Source organism: Trypanosoma brucei, chromosome 11 (assembly GCF_000210295.1).
Source record: "Trypanosoma brucei gambiense DAL972 chromosome 11, complete sequence".
Classification (NCBI taxonomy): Eukaryota; Euglenozoa; class Kinetoplastea; order Trypanosomatida; family Trypanosomatidae; genus Trypanosoma; species Trypanosoma brucei.
Genome location: NC_026744.1, coordinates 1,629,026 through 1,645,343, shown reverse-complemented (window position 1 = coordinate 1,645,343; position 16,318 = coordinate 1,629,026). Strand labels below are relative to the sequence as shown.

The 16,318-nt window shown below is 47.2% G+C and overlaps 9 protein-coding genes across 9 annotated transcripts; 1 reads left to right on the top strand and 8 right to left on the bottom strand.

Annotated features, from left to right (window-relative positions):
* Positions 1-505: 505 nt before the first annotated feature.
* Positions 506-859, top strand: TbgDal_XI6600 (hypothetical protein, unlikely; the record flags this gene model as incomplete). Its single annotated transcript, XM_011781504.1, has 1 exon — positions 506-859. One exon carries the CDS (start codon positions 506-508, stop codon positions 857-859), a length of 354 nt encoding a protein of 117 aa, XP_011779806.1.
* A 535-nt stretch (positions 860-1,394) lies between these two features.
* On the bottom strand, positions 1,395-1,724 carry TbgDal_XI6590 (Protein translation factor SUI1 homolog,putative; the record flags this gene model as incomplete). The annotated part of the gene is made up of 1 exon (XM_011781503.1): positions 1,395-1,724. The coding sequence occupies one exon, from the start codon at positions 1,722-1,724 to the stop codon at positions 1,395-1,397; it is 330 nt and encodes a 109-aa protein (XP_011779805.1).
* Positions 1,725-2,168: 444 nt separating this feature from the next.
* TbgDal_XI6580 (hypothetical protein, conserved) lies at positions 2,169-2,900 on the bottom strand (the record flags this gene model as incomplete). Its single annotated transcript, XM_011781502.1, has 1 exon — positions 2,169-2,900. One exon carries the CDS (start codon positions 2,898-2,900, stop codon positions 2,169-2,171), a length of 732 nt encoding a protein of 243 aa, XP_011779804.1.
* A 1,063-nt stretch (positions 2,901-3,963) lies between these two features.
* On the bottom strand, positions 3,964-4,872 carry TbgDal_XI6570 (hypothetical protein, conserved; the record flags this gene model as incomplete). The annotated part of the gene is made up of 1 exon (XM_011781501.1): positions 3,964-4,872. One exon carries the CDS (start codon positions 4,870-4,872, stop codon positions 3,964-3,966), a length of 909 nt encoding a protein of 302 aa, XP_011779803.1.
* Positions 4,873-5,540: 668 nt separating this feature from the next.
* TbgDal_XI6560 (hypothetical protein, conserved) lies at positions 5,541-6,161 on the bottom strand (the record flags this gene model as incomplete). Its single annotated transcript, XM_011781500.1, has 1 exon — positions 5,541-6,161. One exon carries the CDS (start codon positions 6,159-6,161, stop codon positions 5,541-5,543), a length of 621 nt encoding a protein of 206 aa, XP_011779802.1.
* A 487-nt stretch (positions 6,162-6,648) lies between these two features.
* TbgDal_XI6550 (hypothetical protein, conserved) lies at positions 6,649-9,150 on the bottom strand (the record flags this gene model as incomplete). The annotated part of the gene is made up of 1 exon (XM_011781499.1): positions 6,649-9,150. The coding sequence occupies one exon, from the start codon at positions 9,148-9,150 to the stop codon at positions 6,649-6,651; it is 2,502 nt and encodes an 833-aa protein (XP_011779801.1).
* A 6-nt stretch (positions 9,151-9,156) lies between these two features.
* On the bottom strand, positions 9,157-9,468 carry TbgDal_XI6540 (hypothetical protein, unlikely; the record flags this gene model as incomplete). Its single annotated transcript, XM_011781498.1, has 1 exon — positions 9,157-9,468. The coding sequence occupies one exon, from the start codon at positions 9,466-9,468 to the stop codon at positions 9,157-9,159; it is 312 nt and encodes a 103-aa protein (XP_011779800.1).
* Positions 9,469-10,424: 956 nt separating this feature from the next.
* On the bottom strand, positions 10,425-11,246 carry TbgDal_XI6530 (hypothetical protein, conserved; the record flags this gene model as incomplete). The annotated part of the gene is made up of 1 exon (XM_011781497.1): positions 10,425-11,246. One exon carries the CDS (start codon positions 11,244-11,246, stop codon positions 10,425-10,427), a length of 822 nt encoding a protein of 273 aa, XP_011779799.1.
* A 688-nt stretch (positions 11,247-11,934) lies between these two features.
* TbgDal_XI6520 (mitochondrial DNA-directed RNA polymerase,putative) lies at positions 11,935-15,888 on the bottom strand (the record flags this gene model as incomplete). Its single annotated transcript, XM_011781496.1, has 1 exon — positions 11,935-15,888. The coding sequence occupies one exon, from the start codon at positions 15,886-15,888 to the stop codon at positions 11,935-11,937; it is 3,954 nt and encodes a 1,317-aa protein (XP_011779798.1).
* Between the last annotated feature and the right edge of the window lie 430 nt (positions 15,889-16,318).

Sequence of the window (16,318 nt, the reverse complement as noted above, 5' to 3'; positions counted from 1 at the left end):
TTATGGATGGACTTCAACTGCTTTGCCACCATTTACCCATTCTAAACCCAACGGCTTAACTAGAGTCGCACAAACTGGACAGCAAGTACATCTCACCGATACTCGTCCGTAAAAAAATAAAAATAAAATAGGGCACTCATCTCTTCTCTTCTCTTGCGCGGCGCAAGGAACGCACCTTCTGTCGCATAACACACACATTTCGTGTTGCTTTGGGACCAAACCTGCACCTCTACGGACAACTTCAACGGGGCAGATAAGAACCCGGCGCTCTCGTCCTCGCACCGAAATTCTACGCGCAATTCATTAGAGTCACAAGTTTATCCTACTGGGTACTCTCAAAACACACTCTGTGCACAGACTCCCACGAGCTTTACATCCCTTTTTTTGTACTATTTCCTTCTGACTTGCGTTCCCGTAGATAAAAAGAAAAGATGCGTTAGTAAAATTCGAAGCAGAGACAAACTTACAACTTGAGGGATCAAAATGAACATCTTAACAGCAGTGGATGGGGGGGGATGAAAGGGTAATTAACGGTCATGCGAGACGTGTTTGTAGAACTACGCGCCAGCGCTTTCTCGCGTCGTGGAGCGTATGCACAAAAAAACACATGTTCAACACAAGGGAAACAAAGAAAAAAAAAGACACGGGATGCATACACCACCATGGTGAAAGGGAGAAAGGGGGTTATGCACGCAATATTAGTAGCTCAAGTGATCGGATTTTTCTTTACGCTCTGCGGCATTGGTTTCAAGCGTACCGTAGTCACAGCTTCTCCCGATATCCTTCCTCGTCTCCCCCTTCTGTTTTCTTCCACGATTATTTCACAACACTACTCACGATAATCGACGGAAAATCCTAGAACAGAAACAGAGGTGTACCTCTTTTCATTTTCTTGTGTGGTGCCGCAGCAGAGTTGTTGCTAATGGACCACTCATGCTTCATCAACTGATATGTTTTCGCTCCTCTTTAACTGTGCACACTCACATTCGACGGATTCATCTTCCATTTTTTCTGCTAGTTACAGCAGCCTCTTACCTGCGGACAGGGCAGAGATGCTGACAGGGGAATAACACAATATCAGATGGATGTAAGAGCAGACAAAAACAAATCCTTATCCTTCTTTTTATTGTACATGAAATAACCCTGGCAGAGGCAACACAATCACCCTCCTCTACCAATGCGATTGACGTACCTAACTTCGGTCGACGCAGCGCCGTTGATACTCATGTAACAATCTATCTGTATCGCTCTGTAAATTGTGTGAACTCCTTTAACTTCCTCAGTGATACCTTTCATTTCCTTTAAAACTGCACTGTGTAGCCTCATCTCCACTATCTTTCCTTTTCTCTTGTTTAAATTACCCCGATGTGCGTTCCTCTCGTCCTTAGTCTTCATCAGTTCAGCGAGTGGATCTCTAAGTTCTGCTCGGTCGCCATGTGCTCTTCAAGAAGGAATGTGCGAATCTCTTCGCTCCAGTTTCCTTGCAGCTGAATGACAGTTCCCGCCTCTGGTGTAGTGATCACCGTCCCGTTGCATCCCCACCGGCGCATGAACTCACGGTTAATACGGCGGAAATTTAGTTGCTGGTTGAGGCCCTGTACGGAGGTAACAAATTTCCTTCCTCTACGCTGCTGCACACGAATGTGAACCTTCTGCGCCTCAAGGGCATTCTGCACAGTCCGCTTCTGGTCCATCAACGCGCTCATCTCGTCGTTTGCATTCATTATTACTTTTTCTTTTACCCGGTGATTAGGATTTTACTTTCAGGAAAATTTAAAGAATTACGTCAGTGCTTTCGGATGAGCAGCGCTCTCTTCGAGTGGGTTATCCACAACCAGTGTAACCGGTGCGCATACAGAGAAAAAAAAAAAAGATACATAAAGGATAAATTGGGTGCGCAGTACAAAGCAGACTGCAGTCGCAGACGACTGGGATCACGGAAAAGTTAGGCTAACAAAGAATTTTAAAATTTTCATGTTGATTGTACTTCACAAGAGAGTAACAAACTGCAACACGTGCAGACACTCAGATATACACAACTTGATTTCGTGTTCAGTTACGTGTGTAAGTCACATGTTGATAATGCGCCAGCCTCCAGATCGATGTGAATGCACCCTCTGTCAACGATCTGTGTTACACTACACGAAACATCATCCAACATCACCCGATCAGTTGGAACCCGCTCCTGAGGTAAACATTGTTGGGAGGCACCTGGAGAATGATATGACAACAGGAACACCATATAGCTTGAGTACGCTTGCACTACTGGTGTAGCGCACACGTTGAATCACCTCTCCCTCATCCGTTGCATTTGCCACCGAATTCTCATCTCCGTTTTTGGTGAGCCCTCGACCCCTTGAATGGTACCCACGCCGTTTCTTTGCAGCTGCTTCAATTTCATGTGTCACGGAACCCATCGCCCCAATGCCCCCGGTGCTCCGCCGTGCTGCTGTGGCGCGCACTTCCTTCGCTCGCTCATGTGCCGCTCGGAGCCGATCCTCCAACGGAATAGTCGATGGCGGCCGCAGTCGCAATTTCACAACTTGCTCTCGGCCCACCGCTGCACCGCGTCCCAGTAACTTTCCGTGGCGCATACTTTTTTGCTGCTCTTTTTTTCGCTCCAACCGCTCCTCCCGTTCCAATGCGGCATCCGTTACAATTGTCGTGCCTTCCAAAACGCCCTCGATCTCCTCGTCGGAGAAATCACTATCAATTTCGTCCACCGCCTCCTCGCTAGTTGTGAAGGTGCTATCAGAGGTGGCATCACTGAGGTTGTTAAGAAATTTTTCTTCATCAGAGTTGAGGCCCTTCTCCAGAAGGTTTTGGAGCATATTGCCACGGTTGGCACGCCGCGGGCGGTCGTCAGCGACATTCCAGCGGGAGTCGTCAACACCGTCCATAGTTGGAAGTGTGCACGACCAGTACTGAAAGGCTACACGGTAATGAAGTAACTAGCGTGAGAAATGGTAGATAAATTTTGAACCTCCAAAAAATAATAATAATAATCACGAAAACATGAATTAATAACTTAATTCAGCAGCCTAACCTAAAAACTTAGCCACCACAGAAAGTGAAGGCAACTCCACGTACCTATTGAACGTTGTAAGCGCTTGCCAAAAAATTACCACTGTTTGACACGGGGTGAGAAAATCCAGGATTACCGACAATGGTAAAAAGTAATAACGTAATCGTCTTCCATCCTCCCTTGCAATATACCACTGTGAGATATTTTACCCTTCAGAGTTCCCGGCCGCAAAGAAAAAAAAGAAAGTGCACAGTTCGTTACCCATGTATCGGGAAGTATGCACCTCCGCGCACTTCCAGAAATACTTCATAACTTTTTGCAGTCAATCCATGCAGCGGCAACAAAACCATTCTTCACCAAAGATATGGTTCCCCCCCTCGGCATGTCAGTAATTATCCGTGTAGCGTAACAAACACAATAACTCACTATGCCATTGAGCCACACGTGCCTTAATGTCTGATTCAACCTTTCTTTCTTTCTTTCCCTACTCCACTTTCCCTCATCCCATTCCTCAGTCGCCACCTTCAGTCATCTGTACTTCCACTTGTCCCTTCCTTTTCTTTCTTTAGTATTAAGTGCTCATTTGTCTTCCGTGTGATTACTATTACGTCAAACTTCTTTCCACACACACAAACGCATTGCACACACTTTTATTTTTTCAGTGTTAGCGTCGTTCGCTTCCTCACCTAGACATCACCGCTTCCTCCCTAAAGACAGGCAACTTCAAATTCTATTTGGGGAAAACCGAAGAGAGCGCAAAAGATGTGGAGTAGGCAACAAAAGAAATCAAAAGCAGAGAAATTCCGGTCCCGGATAGAAAAAAAAAAGTATAAGGAGAGAGAGAAGTAAGAAAATGCTTTGCTCAGCGTTATTATTCTCCTTTCTTCAAGATCTGTAGACACGTTATCTCGAGCCTCATGTGCTCCACCACATCAACATTAACGGTCACCAGAACCCAGAATCTGTGCAATACGAACAAAGATGTTGACAACATTCATGAACATCTGTAAAGCGTCCTGAACAACGTCCCCTGCACCACAGCGTGCCCGCTCGATCATTGCCTGAGTATCCACGGACACCATCACTGAGAATAGGGCCAATCCACCGTATAAAATAATCGAGTGTACAAATGCTGTAGGGTAGAAGAGATTCAGGACCGATATCGCCACCATTCCGAGAAGCATCCCAAACAGCGGCCCCTGCAGTGCAAGCAGTGAAGCGCGAGGTGCCAAATATGCACCTGCGCTGAAACCACAAAAGACAGCTCCTGTCAAAACAATTGCTGTACCCAGTACTCCCTTAGCCATGGAAGAAGCAATCAAAGGAGCGAGAGCCATTCCCTCTAGTACTGTAAAGGCGAAGAAAAGGCCCATTTTCAAATTGGGATTTTGTGGTGGTGCAAAGCTGAGCCACAGCAAAGGCACAAAACCAGCAGCCATGGGAAGCCAAAAGGGCACCGTCTTGCAGAGCGGTGTGGCGAACATAAGGACCGAACCAAATCCTGCCGCTACGCATCCAGCTGCCAAGAGACCGTACACCTTGAAGAGATGTTCTCGAACATAAGGTGTAAGGCTGTCAGCGGTATTTCCGCTGTTGCCGCTGCTTCCGTCAAAATTCATTGGGGAAGTTTGCGGTTTAATGCTCCCCGCAACGCGCATGTGACGTACGGGTTGTGTGTGAAAGCATCTCTGTTGCTGGCAAAATGGTGTCGTTTCCTTTACCTCTGTACATAACTGAAGTTGCCCTTTATGGAACAACTGCGTTCCAGTCATCAGAATCGGCACGACCGCTGCCTCATGCTTCAGAGCGATGCAGGATGTCACACGGAGGTTGAGCCGGCGAAGCATGCTTTTTGCTCCTTCACCTGGACAATCCTTCAACCTTTTATTTAGGTTTTATTTTGCTTGCTTGTTTCGCCTTCAAATTTCCCCCTTTTCTGGTTAAATTCGTTTTCAATATATAAAATTATTCGTTAAACTCACCACAAAACGAGCTCCGTCTTCAGTGGCTCAATTGGAATGACGCCACCTCTCCGTAATGTAAAAAAAAAAAGAAAACCGTTCAAAACAGAAAAAAAAAGTGAAGGAAAAAAGTAACGAACATAAGGAGCTTAGCAAGCATTGGAAAACCGTATACAATTCAGTATGTATTCCATTTCGAGCAAAAATCGACACACGAACACGAAGTGGTATTTACCCGCCTTTTTACAGGGTGTAACCACGGCACAAGCACCGACAAAAACTACCCTTCCATATGAGTGACATCAACTCATTCATTGTGCGGGAGCGGGGTTAATAATCGTGCCGGCCATCGTCTTTTAAGAAAAAATTATTCGAAGCGACATACCCTTTACCACCGACGGAATGAAGGGATTGTAATGGTTCAACAGTATTCTGCTTAATCGTACTATATTAGCATCTGCATGAGCTGATTGACGGTATATGCAGAAACACTTTTCTTTGGTTACCACCGCACCCGTTCCCTTAATTTTACTCACTTTCAAACCTGTACCGAACTATTTTGATCCCTTGGGGCGCCCCTTTTTTCCAGTGGGTGCCGCACCCTTCTTCGCAAAGCCCCCCACTCTTCCTTTTTTCCCGGTAGAAGGACCAACACCACCACCACGTCTGCCTTTCTTGTTGTTGCCTTTGCGGTTACCCTTGTCGCCAAATGTCTTTGCAGCCTTCTTCTTTCCACTATCACCTCCAGTTTTTCCTACCCGCCGCTTCTTCGCACGTGTCGTGGCGCGATCCTCAACGACGTTATCAACAGACTGCTGAATTTGTTCCAACCTCCCCGCCCATTTTCTCGCAGAGGTCCGCTTTTTACTCCGTCTCTTTGCCAGAGCTTTTGCTAACCGTTTTGGGTCATCCTTCACTCGCTCTCCTGCAGCCCGTCGCATTGCCGTGCCGAGTAGTTCTGCATTACGTTGCTCGAGACCCCCACGATTTTTGAGCATTTGCGAGTGTGCAGCCGCCTGCCTTTGGGCACGTCGTAGCGACTTTGCCAACTCACGGACACCACCTCCACGTTGCCCTAAACGTTTCGTCTCATCGAAGTCGAAATTTCCGAAGGAAAGGTTAAGTGGGATTGAAGCTGTCGCGGTCGACTGCTGTTGGGAACCCCGTGCACTCATGTGCCTATGGATAAAAGTATGAACAAAAAATTGATGTATCCCCAACTTTTTCTGTCAAAAAAAAAAAAAACAGACACAGACACAGACACACACACACACACACACAGAAGCACTACCTAACACCTCAGCCTCTGATATATGCTAAATTAAGTTAGCCGATTACGCCTTGTCTATCCACCTGTGTATGTACGAGGGAACCTGTTAACTGTGATAACTGTTGGCTGCGCAACGGACCCAACTAAGACAGCAAAAGCAAGTAAGACTTCAGGGAAAACGATGACAAGTCAGAATATGGTGAAGTGTAAGGGGGGGGGCAATTTTTCTTTTTTCTCCTCGGAGCTGAATGACAGAAAAGTAACACACTACCACAATCCGGTACTCTCCAAGTACTAGAGCGGAGTGAACAACAACGATACTGTGGATGACGATATCATCCCCTCCAAACAAATAGATAAATAAATAAAATTCCATGAAGAAGTGGTCGACATTATGACACCCCCAACTCTTCGCCCAGCTTCTTGGAGAGTATTTCGGCCTGACGCTGTCGCGTAGTGCGTGGTAACCGGTGCCCATGCTGTTTCATAGCGTCAATCCAGTACATGAGCTGTTGCTGCTGCTGCTCTCCCTCCAACGCAGTACCATTAAGCGCTTCAACCCAAACAGATTTCCGAGTCAGAGGATCTATCAAATAATTTGGAGGTAATTCGCAACCAACACGCACCACATCAACCTCTTCCGCTTCTGAAATGTTAACATTGTGGGGTACGGAAGGATCATTTAACTTCTCTGCTTTAATGGTGCTGAAAGAAGCATTCCTGCTGCTGCTAGTACTGCCATTGTGGCTTCTGATACACTTATCCACCATTACACGATTTGACCACATATGTTGGTTCATAATTTCTCGTAACCGCGCAATTCCATTCTCAGGTCCCGCACCATACACCACCTCGATCTGCGGAACAACCGACATGAGGTCATCGAAACTGCCTTCGCAACTGTCATCGTCAGTGCGCAGAGGAAGATCCTCCGAAGAACCGTCGCCATTGCTGCCCTTATCCCAATCCTCCTCCGCACCTCCACCAGATGAGTGTGTACACTTCGACACTTCACTATCTGACATCAGTCCTTTTATAATGTCCTCTACATCGTCCACAAGCGCATCGTTGTTTTCGTCACCATCCACAATATAGAGTACAAAGGCTTGTTCAACCTCCGTAGCCGCACACAAACTCTGCGTCATTTCCGATTCGCAGCCGTGTGGACCGTTGAGAACCAGGTCACCCCTGCAATGACCGCCACGTGCGGAAGCACGGCAGTTGCTAAGAATTGTGAGCAAACCATTTCTGCTCTCTCTTTCACATGATTGCGTAGTTGTCAGAATAATAACAACACCGAAGGGGCTCAGCTCCTCGGCTGATGACGGTGAGTCTCTTTTTGTTAGGGCACGCGCCCCACCGTAGCAATGAACAGAAATCGCCGCTTCAAAGTATCTGTTCCGAGCTGTCGTGACTGCCAGTGGCCCTTTTCTAACCGCAGATGCCAAAGTTGGGGGAAGCACAACCTTCCATTGCTCAGCTGCAGTACGAGGGGTTATTACTTCCATATCCCTCAGCACTTGGAAAAGAATTGTTTCTTCCTCAACGGTTGTTGTTGCCTTTGACCAGAAGAGGACACGATTCACCTGAGAGTCTGATGACAAGGACTCGCTGAGTTTCATCAATCTCTGTCGTTCTGGCCACTTTGCTTCGTGTAACATCTCCAGCAGTCGTGCCATTCCAACCGCAGTGATGTTGATATCGTGTGTGTGTTTCTTGTCAGCTGCTTTGAAAACGCCGTGCACAATTTCTATACCCCCCTCGGCACAAAAATGTGCCTCAAACGGTGAAATGGTATCCTCTTCATCGGTATCCATTGTGGCGGCTACCACGCACCGCTCCACACCCCATCGCTTAATTTGTTCAATGAAAACTGGCAATGATAAGCGCCTGACGGGGGCATTACCTCCATTAGCCGCGCCTACCTTTTGAAAATGTTGCAACGGAGGCCAACAAACAACAGCAAGCTGGGCATGGCGGCCACCGTATTTGACCATAAAGAGATCTGCCATAGCCGGGAAGAACATGACGGGGTGGACGAATTCAACACCCAGTGACGAAACATAATGCTCGTTGGCAACCGTCAATGTGGTCCCGCATAAGCCCTCTCTAAAGCTCTTGTGCGGTGCTTCCAAGGTTTCTGTCCTTTTCAACCCCCTTTGATCCCGTTCACTTCCACTTACCACAGTTTTCGGTGGCCAAAATCCAGTGAATCGGAAATGCTCAGTGGAGTTAACAACTTCATTTCCAACCGTGGCTGCAATACAGTTCATTACTTCCTCACTGTCTGCGCCAACGAATACAACAAGATTTTTACTTACAGTCCCACTGATGGTCTTCGCGTCGTCATGTGGTACTCGTGTGTTTTCAGGCCATACGGTATTATGCAATATCTGGATGAGCCGTGCCGCTCCAACTAAGTCACCGCCCAGTAGCCCTCGTGTTTCTACCCCGGGTGAAAGCATTTCATACGCCTCCCCATGTGTAATCAACTCAAAGTTGTTGAGCACGCAAGCATCATGCATTAAATCCCTTGTTGCAACACAACTACCATAGCACATCACTACACGAATCAGACATGACATTGGAGCGCTGTGCCACGGAACGCTATCGGCAGAAGTTGCATCACCAACAAGAAAAACAAATCCCACTGAGCTCACATTGAGTTCAGTGCCGAAGGGAAAATCATCTGCACAGATAATAACAGTCTGAACCATTGCTGTGAAGTACTTGTTGGTCACAAGTAGTGGTGGCAAGCCAGAACATAACCCTACAGCATCAGAGGGGAGGCGCCGGAGCTCCGCTGACAAATTTTGTGCTGCCCCTTCCGGGCAACCATCACATTCGACGAGAACTAAATAACCACAGTGACACTCATACGAAAACAAAGGCATATCCCGTTATTTCACTACTTTTCCTGTAGATGGCCGCAGTGTGATGCCACAAGACACCAATCCAACCCGCAAGCCTAAACAAAAAAAAACATAATGCAACAAATACGTGCCGTCAAGAGGAGAACAACATTGCAGAGGGAAGCAGTTACGACAATGAGAGGAGGTGGCGGTGGGAAACGAAGCACAGCAGCTGAAAAGGTACTGTCCTAGTTGAAACCGAAACCTGAAAAACAGTGGGGGGGGGTGAAGGAGCAAACTGGATATTGAAATAATTGTGAGGCTAATGAGAGAAAATTTTCCTGCAAATTCCTCGTCCATTTCTTACATCTCCCTGATCAATTCAATACTCCCATCTCTTCTTTTGATTGCTGTTCGTTATGAGATCCCACCGTGCGCGCAGGGTGCAGCATGCGCAGCGGGACATGATTCCTTTTGCTGTATTGCCAGTTACGAAAAAAAAAGTTTGCTGCTCCTCTGAACTTTTAAAAACAATATTTACTCCCCTTTCCCCACAATGCTTACTCGCATATCGCACAACGCCGCCCTGGCGCCGTTTCTTTTCCAGGTGTGTTGTTCTTGTTATCTGACCTCCATCCTCTCAATTTTCTTTCTTAATCAGCAACTCACAACCATGAAATGAAAAGACAAGACCTGTAAAAAACCGAAAATGGTCAAGAAAAAAAAGAACGGAAAAGGGAAGGAAGAAACGAGGGGGAAATGGACAGTATTAGTTACAACTATGGAAGAATACATCGCCCCTACTCGTGCATAAGTGTTGAGAACCTTTCGCACCCTTTTGCGACGAAGTGACTACCACTTCACGGTCTGATTGTGCAAGGTGAGAAAAGCGAAAAGAATAACCGTAACAACCAGAAATGGAAGGGAAGAAGAGGGTTTTTTTTTTTGAAAAAAGGAGCACAACAACGCATATTTCCCACAAATGACCCTTTAACTTCATTCACTCCAATTGCTGATGAAACGGAAGACCTGACCTCGTATTTGCGGTCGGTTACATAAAAGGATACGAATACATACATAAATTAATAAATATACGGAGATGCATAGAGAAAGAGAGAGAAGGAGGGGGCTAAAACAACATATATGTATACATGTGCCTGGATCTCCCCTACATTTTTAATTCTTATTGTGGTTATCTTCGTTGCAGTGTGCCATGCGCAACTTCCCTCGTCTCAACCCAGGTGAAACCAGAAGGAACCCCACTGAGTTGGTCAAGCTGTCGCCTCCTTTCCTCCCTTTTTTGTTTTTAAATTCCTTCAGGCGCTCACGTCTCTCGCACGCAGAAGGGTAAGAAGTCTTTCATCGATATGGCGACTGCCACATTTGTTTCCCATCATTTGCGTGAAGGAATTATCGTGGCCCATTGGGATTTCTGCCGGTAGTCCAGAGGAAGTGAAACGGTCGACAAACGTTTGTTCCGTTCGCCGATTAGCGCGACTATTTACGAACAAACACCCGTGGCGGACGCAAAACGTGGGTAGGTGAGTTAAACCCGTACAGCCTTCACTGCAAAGGGAACCGTTGGTGTTCGACCGAAGTTGGCGGGAGGAAGACTGACACTCCGCCGCTTCACGGATAATTGTGAGATCCGCCACTATGCTGTCCACAGACTTTAGGCGTTGCGGTGTTGAGAATGTGGAAGTGTCGCTGTTAAATGTGGTGTTGCAAGATGACAATGGACCAAGCGTTGTAACAACCGAGTTGCTTCTTGTCGATAGTAACGCGACGGTACTTTCATGTGCTTCCTGAGCTTCCTTAGAGCTAAGAGTTGCTGCCTTTGTGGAAAGAACGTGGCGCAGTTTATCGACGTTCCTCCTATTCTCTAATAGGGAATGGTAACGGTGGTGCGACTGCAGCTGTCTGTCAAATTCATTTTTCCCCTTCACCCACGTTATCGCTGAAGACGGGCGAAAAGCCCCTGCGACTGTTGGGAATGTCGGAATATGCTCCCTGAAGCTCCGTGAATAGAAGAGTGGGCTGCCCGAACGCTTCAGTTTCTCGCGGGGGTTAAACCGCGGTGCCTCTTGCAAGAAGTTGTCATAATTCACCGACGCGACGTGCTTTCCACGGTAGTCCATCGCAACGTCTGTCGACCCCTTTACACTAGAGGCGCGGAGTTAAGGGACGGAAATGTAGAGTAAATTGGATTGTGGAAACAAATGCAACCTTGTGCTTCTGTGGCAAACACACCAACGAACAAACACCAAAAATACCAAAAACAAAAACATATATACACAAGAGCACAACATAGCACGAAGGCGGGTCACAGCTACGCTACTGTACAAACAGACGTAATTTATTAGCTGTACAACTCCCCTAAAAAAGAAAAGGGAAGAATTAAATCAATGCGAGTTAACGTGAATCAGCAGCATTTGAAACATATCATGAAGTGCCAACGGCGGACGCGTGAATACAACATCTGTTTTTAGCAGTATAGCACTCCCACTTTGTTATTGCATATTTTTACCATCGACAGGGAAAAGCCTTCATCGACATCCCACGATAATCATAGTAAATGCCGGCATTGCCTCATTATATGCACATCCAGAAGGGCTGAGGAGCGCTTCGCAGGGTCCTGGTGACACACTTTGTAATCTGCGAGTTTCTAATATCGAAGTTGAAAGATAAGGTGAGAAAAGGGGGAAAGGGGCATTATTTGCCACACGAAAGGGTCACATCTGAAACACACGAATAAAAGGGAAGCATGATAAGATTTGGAAGCACGTATGGTAGATGCTCACTGCATGTGCTATCATTCAGCCGTCACTAAGAGAAAAAATATGGGGAGTTTAGTACAACGTTAAGATCCAAATCCCCGCGTTTCGGAGGATCCGGAAGGACCTTACCGTGGCGACGGAGGTCCATGAAGTACGCTTCTTCCCATTGCTCCTTTAGCTCCCACAGTGGATCGTACTTACCGTAAAGGGTAACAAACTGTTCTCTAAGTACTCGGCTCAAAGTTGGAAGGTCACAGGCGTACGTCCAATAACTGTCATGCACCGCCATCATAGAAAGACCAAGGTTTTGCATTTCTATTGCCGTCATGGCGAGGTGGGAGGCATCTAGTGAGTGAATAAGGTTGGGTGCGATAGCTGTAAGCTGTTTTCGGCTAGCTGCTGAAAATGCGTTGGCAGGCACACGTGCGCAACCATGTACTGTAAATATCATCATCTCCTTGCGCATCTTATATGGTTGCCGCACGACAAGTCCGAGAGGTGTTGTCCAGCAGAGGGCGGTACGAAGCTCAGCGGGTTGCACTTCCCAAATTATATTCGTCACGTCTGTAATCCAGCGTCGGCAGTTTTGCGTCTCGCGAAACGTAATACCAAGTGATTCCAGCACCTTCTCGCGGAGATAATCCGCCATCTCCCGCATGTCAGTCGACGTCCAAAGCCCGTGGTTTTTATTCTGTTTTACCAACTCATCCAGTATCTGCTCAGACATGCCGTATCCTGTTACGCCATACACTTGAGTCATAATGGGTCGCTTAATCGTTTTGCGTTTGATATGATCACGGTCTTGCCCTTTACCTGTCCCAAGACACCGCTGAGCCACTGGATGGTCGCGTTCCGCATCTGCTTTGATTGAAGACATCATCTCTTTTAAGATACCTGTGTACGCATCGGCCGGCCGCTCGCTTGGAACCAAGTTTACCAACGTTGCACCAAATGCATCCCGACCAATGGCCGAATAATGCTGCAGACCGTTATAACTACCGTCAACGGCGACAGGAATACGCGATAAAAAGTTCTCCGGCCCCTGCGAGCATTTAAGTGCATCAGCCAGCTCTTTGCATGCCATTAGGCACTGCATGGGTTCCGCCGCCTCTTGCCACCATTTATCACCGTACAATGGTTGCTCAGCACTGCACACAACATCATCGATATGCTCGTTGACATAATGTACACGTTCATCAAATGACAGCTTGCTCATTCCCATCTTGTTGGCTAAGTGGACCTTCAACCAGTAGAGACCCTCCTTCCCCAGAGGTTTCGGTTCCGCATACTCAAGCAACGCACGGAATGGGTCGGAACCCGTGTGGTTCAACCGACCGGGAAGTGGGTACATACGACCACGAAAGTCCATACTGTTGGGAAAGTAAATGTGCGAAAACTGAACTAGCGAGCGCGCTTGACGAAGGGCTTGAAGATAGTGAATGCGGTTACTGCGCAACTCTGAAAGGTTTTTCCAGTCTTCATCTTGCTGAAGTTCGTACTCACGACGTTGCTGAAGGTTGTACACCTCAGTTTTATCGTCGTCGTCATCCATCCCTGTTGATTCATAGGAAATGTCACCACGGCTCTTCGCACAGTAATGCAATGGATAAAATGCTGGTCGTATCTTTCCAAAACCGTAGCCTTCACGAACAATGGCTTCCTGCACGTGGAGCATATATTTGCTAATTCGCCAGGGCACACGTGATATCGCATCTAAAGCCTTCATCATCGGCGCCTGTGAGATAATCATAGCTTGATTTGTTGACCCCTTCACCGCAACTGAAGGAAGCACGTTATAAACGGATTTATCCTTCGTATCCGACTGGTGAAGCCATGAATTATAGGAAAGCTGCGGAGGGAAGGCAACGCGCAAGTCTCGAACATGCGTCGCCTCCAGGTCCGAGATTGAAATTATGCTAAACTCCTCCTTGTTGGTGACACTAATATAGCGTTCGAGCACAGCTTTGGTACCGTGTCCTGAAGCAGCTCCACTACACATGGACATGTGCAACAGTAATATAACAATAAATCCAACTGCCTTCGTGGAGGTAGGCGTCACGGCGTACTCTTGCTCAAAATACTCTAACGTCTTCACCATGTTAATACTATATTTGGTACGAATTGTCGTGCGATCTCTTCCGTTAAGCTTCTTAAATATTGTGCTGAAACGGAACTGAAACCTCAAGTCCTCTGTGAGTTTAACCAGCATGTGAAAAAGTCCGCAAGTGCGGGTGCACCGGGATACCGTAGCACATATTTCCCGCAATACAATTGCCGTGCGGACATTGTGAAGTGTGCTTTGCCCAACATCATGAAAGGCACCCTGCATTTGGGAAAGAACTGCGGGAAAGAACTCCGCTTTTACAACACCGGAGTCACCGGGCGCCTGCACATAAGCAAATAATTTTGCTAGTGCATGACCAGCTTTTTCCTCATCTTTGAAATGCGCCTCCATGGCGCGCTTTACCGCCCCCCGTACTGTGGGCGGAACATCGGTGGGAGAAATAATATCACCGTATATCTTCTGAAGCAAGTGATAGCAAACTACCCCGCTGAGGATGCAATCAAACACGTAACGCGGTACGTCCTCCAGGACAGGGATATCCGTTCGTACAATGGCTTCCCAGTTATTGAACATTCGGACCAAATCGTGCACCCACGCTGGGACACGCTCACCGAGATCTTCATGCTGCTGAGCGGTGCTGTCACTAAAGGCTTGGATGGAACAACGCAGCACTTCAGGTGTTTCTGTTCCCCATGATGTGCGCTTTCCGCCGAAGCAAAGTGCCCGCCGCTCCACCTCCGCTACAACGTCATCAAGAAGGGCCATAAGGCGCTGTAGTACCGCGTCACTGTCCTCATCCATTGCGATCTGCACAAGTTCCAGTTGCTCCAAACGCTCAATCACGTTTGTCCGCGTCAGCAGGTTCCCTGACGTCGCAAAACGCACGTAGGAGACAAGGAAAGAGGAGAAAGGAGTGACTATTTCCGACGCCATCATAGAGTTAACCAACTGATCAGCTTCCGCCTTGAAGTTACGAAAAACCCCGCCCACAGCCGCTTCGGCTACTCGGTTGTAGTCCTGCTGAAAGGGACGTATGAGCTTACGTAGAACCCGCGATGATTCTGAGGCGTTTCGACGCACCATAAGTGTCTTTTGTGTGTAACTCATCGCTTCAAACTTCAGATGGTTATCACACGCCATCTCAATATGGGAGGCCTCAAGTGATTTGTTGGTCCATTGCGAGCGCACGCCACTCACACGCACTTCTTCGTTGAAGACATCCCCTAGCACTCGTTTCGTGATACTGAGATCCTGACTTTCTCCGTGAGCCTCACGATTAGCGAGGTCAATAAGATTCATGACGAGTTCTGACTTTGTTGATCCAGATACCGAGCGTGTACGTGCGAATGATTTCAGCACGTCAGTTTTGCAGGAGAAGAGGTCGTCGCACAACACATCAATAACAGAGAGCACACTCTCACTGGATGTGCTGCCCGTTGTTGCCATAACAGGAGCTCCATAGCCTTCTTCCATATCTACAGTTGGCGTGAAGGCGTCAGTTCCTGCTACGGTGTCCATATCAATTTCTCCACCGCCATCTGTGCCCTTGTTCCTGCAGTCGGTATTGTTTATACTCTTAACGCTGTTATGGTTGTTGTCACTATCACCACTGTTGTCATCCGTACCACTGCTTACGAACTCCTTCATTCGATCGGTCCGCTCCCCCACCTCCACGTACGGAAGGCGTGACTTCCTCGACTTTGGGGATTTTATTGCTCCTTTGGCACGGCTAGGAACGTCAGTGCCACGTGTGCCCCACCGCTGCGCAATGGCCGACCACTTTATCGGTGCCAGACTCAACCGCCGCATTACCTGGCGGTGCCAAACAAAATTTAATTCTTTAGCATTAGCCATTGAAGCAATAAAAGGAACAGAGGTGGAAGCGGAGTAAAGATGGCAACAAATAATAGGATCGTCATGCACAACTGTCATACACATACACAAATATAGCGAAGGAAAAGATATGACAACGAAACTAAGCGGTGAGAGCTAGCGAACAGGGAAAATGAAACAAGTAAAAAAAAAGAGTCGCGACCAATTATACGTACACAAATATGTTTCCTATGCGCATTGGTGTGGAAGGGGTGTTAGAACATCCCTAAAAATAGAGGAGAGTGAATAGGAAATGTGTTAGGCACCTTTGGATCATGAACATTCACAAAAGATGTCCCCCAAACCCGAACAAAATCAATAAAATAATTCCACAAGACCCGAGAAGTCAGTGGAAACGGCAAAAATAACAACGCGTAAGAAAATAATGTTGGAAAGGTGCAAATGAGGAAACGTACGTAATTAGGTCATTGAGCAAAACATAAGCTATGCGGAGGAACAAAGTTACATTGCCCACACACGTGAAATAATGTGTGAC